This window comes from Hippocampus zosterae, chromosome 19, assembly GCF_025434085.1.
Source record: "Hippocampus zosterae strain Florida chromosome 19, ASM2543408v3, whole genome shotgun sequence".
NCBI lineage: Eukaryota > Metazoa > Chordata > Actinopteri > Syngnathiformes > Syngnathidae > Hippocampus > Hippocampus zosterae.
In genome coordinates this window covers 8,872,176-8,880,268 of record NC_067469.1, presented here as the reverse complement: position 1 = coordinate 8,880,268, position 8,093 = coordinate 8,872,176, and the positions used below count along the sequence as shown (strand labels likewise).

General features: G+C 41.4%; 1 protein-coding gene across 1 annotated transcript; it reads left to right on the top strand.

The window, feature by feature from the left end:
- Positions 1 to 2,107: 2,107 nt before the first annotated feature.
- LOC127592644 (DBH-like monooxygenase protein 2 homolog) lies at positions 2,108 to 8,009 on the top strand. Its single transcript, XM_052053573.1, is given in 14 exon segments — positions 2,108 to 2,283; positions 2,286 to 2,587; positions 2,652 to 2,798; positions 3,680 to 3,832; positions 3,930 to 4,013; positions 4,794 to 4,949; positions 5,036 to 5,138; positions 5,240 to 5,412; positions 5,486 to 5,574; positions 5,652 to 5,748; positions 6,634 to 6,693; positions 6,764 to 6,873; positions 6,988 to 7,087; positions 7,460 to 8,009. Coding segments are annotated over 14 exon segments (1,860 nt in total). The 5' UTR covers positions 2,108 to 2,156; the 3' UTR covers positions 7,619 to 8,009.
- Positions 8,010 to 8,093: the final 84 nt, after the last annotated feature.

The window sequence follows — 8,093 nt, the reverse complement described above, 5'->3', positions numbered from 1 at the left end:
AGATGGAATTGTGCTCATCTACTAGTAATTTACCCACGAGGCCCAGACATCTGCATCAGATGAGAAGAGGATCCTCGGCAACGAATCACACACAAATAAGGAATGTGCTTGAAATATTCGTTTATTTATTTATTCATCTCTCACCACGCATCATGTACCTTCTATGTTTCCACTCAGTGTTCCTCCCTCACACCTGAGATGAAGATGAATGTTGACGCTCAATTTTTTTTTTCTTCCCCTCGATGACTGACAGGCGGCTCCTCACCCCTGAGGACTCGCCCACGTGTGCCTTACTGGAAAATCCGCCGTCAACATGCATGAAAGACACAGACGCAATGTATGCACGATGACGAGCTGTATGTATCCGGGCCAATCTGTGAAAACCTCCACCAGGATTCCGAAAAACAAATACGACATAGATAGTGAACCTCTATTTATCATGGAGCGGGTATGTTCCAGACCATCTTGCAAAATATGAAAATCCACAAAAATTCAAAGAACAGATCATTTTGGTGTGTACTTTTACCCTCCCACACGCTTTGAACACATTTGCCAACGCACTTGTTAAAGCATTGCTTGGCACCTGTCACTGTCTCACTGTCAAAAAATGCAGGTAGCTTAATGCTAACATACAGTTGAAACTCCACTGACAGGCTAATGGAAATTAGCTTTATCCAACCCAAGTTCTCCTTGAGGAATGTATCGGTTAGTCAAGTGTCTTCTGGTTTCATTGCGTAAGATGTACTCTGCCATGTTTTTGGGATATTACAAAGCAAAATGCATTGTGTCTTATGGAGATGGACAAAAGTATTGGGACGGAATAATTTTTTATAATAAGTTTTTCCCACATCCTTGCCAATACCGCCACATGTCCCAATACTTTTCCCCAGGCCTGAACTCTATGGCTTCCTCAAGGCAAATGATTGACAGGTCAAAAGGGAAGCTGTTATGGGAAGTGTTAGCATTGGCCAAAGTGTGTTTTTTTTTTTCATGAAGTGGATAACGGGCACGCTGAATCAATTTTTATCCATTTGTGGCTACAGAGTTGAGCCTCGTTTTGAATGTTACCTATGTCAGATTCACCCATGAAGTGGATAACGGGCACGCTGAATCAATTTTTATCCATTTGTGGCTACAGAGTTGAGCCTCGTTTTGAATGTTACCTATGTCAGATTCACCCAGATGTCGCCCAAAATCACCAAGTAAAACCATTCCACTTTGAGACAATGAAACACACCCATGTTAGAGGTCCACACCGAGAGGGTCATGCTTTGCCAACTCATGATTTTGTCAAGTGTTGCATGCAAGTGTAAATGTTAACCGACTGTGCTCGTGTAAGAAATCACATCATCCGTTTGTACGACGGCGATATTGGTGGCGATGTTAGCGGTGCCCGTCACTTCAAACTATTAAGCTGACTTTTCAAACATTTTAAATGAACTGTTTTATATATCAAACCATTGTAGCTTGTTTTTGTGTGTGTGCGTGTGTGTGTGGAGTTTTTATTTTTTAATTTTTTAAGCATTGCCACCTGTGGCGTTCACTAGGGGTCAATCCTGGGGCCCCTGTTGTTCAGCAATTTAAAATGAAATTTCGACCAAATTAGAAAATGAGTATATATATAAATATATATTATATATATATAAATAGCCTTAAAATAAAAACAAAACCAAAAACAAAAATCTCAAACACTATGCTTGCCTAAAACCCGACAAGAACCTCACCTTTATCCTTACCATAACCCTAACCTGGAGGATGAGTAAAACGATGCGAGTCTGCCAATCACGACTTGCGTGAAACCCAAACCCTGACCTAAAATCAACACATAAACTCTAATCCCACACCTACCCCAACCCAACAGTTTTGTTCAGCTCCTTACCTTAGTTTCAAACCCCAACCCAAATTCGAACCCTCCTATGAAACTCTAACCCTAATTGGAAATGTTATATTTAATTCCTAAACCTAGTTTGAATCCCCACTATAAAACCCTAACCTAGTTTTAAACCCTACCTTGAAGCCCTAACCCTAGTTTGAAACCCTACTTGGAAACCCTAACCCTAGTTTTTGTTTTTTGTTGTTGTTGTTGTTCTTCACATGCTGCTTTTTCCCCCCGCAAATCCCTTTTGAATTCCTGCTCATATTTCAAGACTATAGAAATGATAGATGATGGTTGGGATGATGGTGAGGGAGTTGGCCAAGGGTGTAGTTTACGGTCTTGGGAGGGGACGTATCACGTGGGTTCATCTAGCACTGCAGGTGTGTCAAAAGGCCAGGAGGGTATTTTGGGGCTCAGTCCAAAGCACTCGGGTCTCAGCGGTACATCATGCTCGCTCTCCTTCCTCTCCTGTGTCTGATCCGGACCGAAGCAGCACAAGCGTCGGATCCGAGCCTGCCTTTCATGGACTACCTGGACAATGACCACCTGGTCTGCCTCAAGTGGGGATTCGATGACCAGCAGGGGAACATCACGTTCAAATTCGTCGTCAACACCACCGGCTGGATCGGCTTCGGCCTGAGTCCCAACGGAGACATGATAGGGGCTGATCTCGTCATGGGGGGAGTCGGTCCCGACGGAAACTACTTTAAAGTAAGTCACGGGATTAAAACGAGGCCTGATTTGTGATCTCATGCGAGAGTTTTGCTCCCTGTAGGATTATTATTCCACAGAAAACAACTACCCCATCGAGGACCACCAGCAGAGCTACACTCTGCTGGCCCTCAATGAGAGCGACGGGCAAACTCTCATGACCTTTTCCAGGGCCTTGCAAACTTGTGACCACCAAGATCTCCCCATCACCGTAAGTAGGACTCCAAACTCTTCCACCTGTTGAATTGGACATAGAAATCATAAACATGAGGAGTGGGAGATGCTTATTTATGTATTTATTTTCTTTATCTATATATCTATTATCTATTTATCCTAGTCAACCTTTAGCAATCCATGCTGGAGAATCGAGAATAGATTCTCATTTATAATGCCAACTTGGCAGCAGAAGGCAGATCAAAACAAAGAAAAATCAATATTTCATACAAATATTCAGATGTTAATTACGGTATTTGAAGGGTTTTTTTTGGATAACTTTTAAATTAAATATAACTACACACGACGAGTGCGGACACACCAAATTTAATGACAATTACTCGTCATGTATTTAAATGGTATATTTTAATTCAATAAAAAGGCTAAATTAATCATTACGAGTGTGACAAATTTGCATGGAATTTTTATAAAGCATAAATAGAAATTTGCAGTCATCACTTGTCATACAGTATGTGCCAAAAGCAAGTTCTCATTTACAGTCCATGTTTGTTGTTTCCCACCGTGGAGCTTTTAATTCGGGTATTTTGCAATTTCATTCTATTGTGTTGAGGACATAATTGTCCATTGTCGAGCTCAAGTTTCATCTAACCTCAGTTTCTGGGTCTTCTCTTATTGCAATCCACTGAATGCTTCCATAAGATGACGTTAATTCGTCCAGTGTGACATGAGCGAGTGCCATAGCAACATCGTTTGTTCTTTTTTGAATGTCCGTAATCCAACCCGGTTTTGGTGAAGAAAAGCTTACATGCACGGTTACTTGCTGTTGTCTCACAATGTTGTCTCACAATGTTGTCTTACAACGGCGATTGTTTTGCAATTTGCGTTCATGCCCTTGCGTATCTGTGTGGAATTTGCAAGGCCCAACCCATGAAGCTGATTTATGCTTACGGATTGACGGATGAGATTGGGTTCCATGCAACTCTGGTCGGTTCCAAAGAACTCAACCTACTGAATTATGTCACCAGGTCTACTGCGGCAAAAGGAAACTACATCAATGCTACAATGGATAACGTAGGAATTATGTCATGCTTTCATTCTGACTTTTACAAATATAATGTGTGTATTATTATTTCTTCCTTAATTTTTTTTTTTTTTTTTTTTTTTGCAGATCACCATTCCTCCGCAGGACACTTATTACCACTGCAGGGTCATGAAGTTTCCAACTTTCATCACCAAGCATCACATAATTCAGGTCACTTGCTTAATATTAATATTTTGAATCCATCATCACTTGTTGAAATATATTGTGGTGCATCAGTCGACGGTTAAAAAAAAAAGTATATCACATTATTTTATTGGATCTTCTTGTCAGTGTATTTCGTCATATCGTAATTATTGGCACCTGTGACTAAGATATATTAAAAGTCTTCAAATAAATTTATCTGTTATTGCTGAAGTATTTACTGTCATATTGAAAATTGTAGAAATGGTTCACCAGATAGAGAATTAAGCCATCTCAATCCCCAGACCTCAACCCCATTGAAAATCACTTTTTAAATTTTGGACTGAAATTATTTAGATTGAAGAACTGAATTTAGAAGAAGCAAAAGATTAGATCCTAAGCAGGGGTGGGGGGGGGCAAGAGTGGAGGGCAGTCTAATTCATCACTGGTTTTATTCTTTTAACATGAATTGGCCAGTCATTCAATATTTTACTTCCAGAAAATAATTGTATTACATGAAGACTTTTTTCTCAAAATACATTTAAAATGTCATTTTCATCATAGTGATAGCTTTATCTTATTTATTTGTTTTATTTTATTTCAGCACTGTTGTAATTACACTTTGGAGTTAATTTATCATAACTACATGAGTTCATTTACCATCACATGGTCCATTATGTTTACATTTTACACTTGAACTTGAACTCTTTACATCCATCAAGATTGAATTTGACAAAATGAAGTAGAAAAAAATGTTTATGCAACAACAAGAACAACGCGTTCTTCATTGGCAACGTATTTTCATTTCAGTTTGAGCCGGTGATTGAGAACCGTGATCTGGTCCACCACATGCTGCTCTACAGCTGTCCGTCATCCGTGACGACCCCTTATGACGGCGAGTGCTACCAGGGCCACCCGGGGGACCTCTGCTATGGCATTGTTGGCGCTTGGGCTGTGGGAAGCCAGGTCGGGCATCCACCATGTGAATTTTCTCATGCCTTTCTCCTTTGACTTGCACCATTGTGTGTTGATCGATCCATTCGCCACCGCAGATCTTTGAGTTGCCGGAAAACACCGGCATTCCCATCGGAGGTGGGGACAACGTTGCATTTTACAGGCTGGAGATCCATTATAGCAACCTAAACAACGTATCAGGTACACAATTTTGACAGCAAGTGATGACACGTATGGTGAAGCTTCTGTTTTGAATCTCAACGTAACATCTGGGGGCGCGGGGGGGTTTCTGTGTATCACAGGCAGGATTGACAGCTCAGGTCTAAAGCTGCACTACACAGACCAACTGCGGCCGCATGATGTCGGAATCCTATCCACGGGCGTGTCACCGTCTCGTCATATCGACTACGACATTCCTCCTCGAGCGACTAAATTCCGCACCTATGGCGTGTGTAACACCAGTCTCTTTTCTCAGGTATGTTGTTTTGTCATACGACTGTCCTGCAGGGTATTTCTACTTTTCTAATTCTACATTTCAACTTATCCAGATCGTCAATCCTGTGCCGGACTTGCAAGTTTTTGCTGTGATGATGCACACTCATACAGCTGGGAGAGAGATCCGAGTGGGACATTTCAGGTAAGAAAAGTGAGATTTGGTCTTGAGGACGGCCTTGGATGATGTTGATGGTGACAAGTTTTGCACACTGCGGATAGAAATGGAGAGCAATTAGGATTTCTCGCCATGAATCTGAACTATGACTTCAACCTGCAAGAGATTACCAGATTGGGAAGCATCAAGACCATCAAGCCGGTGAGCCTGCCTGCTTGGAGAGATTACATCACATGACACTTCAAGTAAAGTAAAAATAAAAGCTGACACCCCACAGAGAATAGTGACGTTTACAACACACCCGTCACACAAACACAATACACAACACAATCAAACATTCGTTAGCTTCCCCTACAACACTCCTCCCTGTCGCTATTATGGCGCAGCTGCAGATGGGATGTGGTGGCACCTTGATGGCTGCAAAGCCTGCCCACTGCATCTGGGCTGTGATGTTGACTCCCATTTTTTTTCCCAAGTCCATACTGTGCTCCTTTTGAAGAAGCTTCTTTTTTGGGGGGGGGGGGGGGGATTGTTTTTGTTTTTTTTTCCTTTGGGTTTTTTTTCTTTTCATCTATTTACCATTTCTGTACCTGCTGGAGAACAAAATCCATCTATCCAGTTTCTACCGCTTATCTGGGGTCGGGTCGCTGGGGCAACAGCTTTAGCTGTTTAGCTCTCCCGAGCCACTTCTTCCAGCTCTTCCTGGGGGATCCCGAGGCGTTCCCAGCCCAGCTGAGAGACATATTCTCTCCAGCGTGTCCTGGGTCATCCCCGGGAACTCCTGCCGGTGGCACATGCCCGCAACACCTCACCAGGAAGGCGACCAGGAAACGTCCTAATCAGATGCTCGAGCCACCTCATCTGGCTCCTCTCGACGCGGAGGAGAAACGGCTCGACTCTCAGCTCCTCCCGGATGGCCGAGCTTCTCACCTTATCTCTAAGGGGGAGAAGCAAAATGCTATATCAAAATGTTATATAAACGGCAAAGTTTCTTCATTAAAAAAAATTACTTCGAAGCATAGCAAAGAATTATGTAGTTAAATAGAGTCATTAATTCTTGAATATGTGATGTCTCATCTGCTGCAGGGAGATGATATTGTGGTGGAGTGCTCCTACAGTACTTCGGATAGGACTGGGGTTACGCAGGTAGGAGTAATTAAAAAAAAAAAAGACAATGATAACAAGCACATTTTTTATTAATACTGCCTTTCCGCAGATGGGTTTGGCGACCACAGATGAGATGTGCCTGGCCTTCCTGCTGTTCTACCCCAAAATCAAGATTGTAGCATGTTTCAGCCAGCCCAATATGTCAAACCTGAACCACCAGTGAGAGTCTGCGGCGCTTTCCATTGCTAACAAATATCCACCCGCCTTTCCCCGATACCTCCTCCAAGGCATATGTATCATGGGAGTCTAATCATTGCTATGAATTCCTTACAGGTTCCCTCTGGGAGGCTCTCTTTCAAACCAAGAGGAAATTGTAGAGTATGAGAACGTGGTGAAGAACTTGTCGCAAATTCAGACTTTATTCACGAATGATGTAAGTGCAACATGGGATGCTTTCTGTTCATGTTAAAACTCCAAGAGACTCGTGGGAAACTTGCGCAAATCTCATGCATTACCTTGCCATCGGAATTTTCATAATAATTTGCTAAACTAAACTAAACAGAGCTAAAATAAATAAATAAAAATCCACCATTATTTGCTCAGATATAATGTTTGCATGTGTCGTTTTTCATTCCCAAATGATAATGGTAATTCTCAGAATGTAAAACGTGACTCAATTGTGTGACTTGTTGGGATTTGTTCTGTAAAACGTTAATCAGTGAAACAAAATGTGAGAATTTTTTTGCATATTGTTTTTGTGTAATCCGTAATGTGTAAGTGCTCTCTTTTCTGTTTTTAATGACAGAGCCAGTTCCACGTTAACCCTTACGGTCATGTCAAGGATATGATGGAACCGCGAACTTACCACTGTGAGCACACAGGCAACGGGTCAAGCAAATGCACATCCGGGATTTGGAATCAGGTGTCAGTGCTGGTGTTGCTCGCCTGGATGGCTTCTTCTTGAAGATGCCCTCTCTATTTAGCAACGAAACACAATACTGTATATTTCAATTTGAGGATATACATTTAAATGCAATGCGTTTTTTATTCTGGTTTTAGTTTGCGGTAATGATGAAATGCATTGTATTTTCAAATATTGTGATTGCTATCAACTGGACTACAATTTTAATTATGATCACAGGTAGATATATGATTTTTGTATTGTCTTTCGATTAATATGAAATATTACATTGGACCAATATAATCAGATGAAGTTCTTTATTAATTCAGGGATTTGTTTCAAAAATCATGATACATGTTTGAAGATGATTGCTGGAAACGTGCAAAGACTGACAACTATGTAGTAACTCAATTGTGGAGGTATACTGTGGCATTAAACTGAAACTTAGCTTTTAGCCGACCTGTGCATATTTTGACGATGACGTCTCTGATCCACTGGTTAAAGGACACCTTGATTCTCTCCTCTTTAATCTCAAACT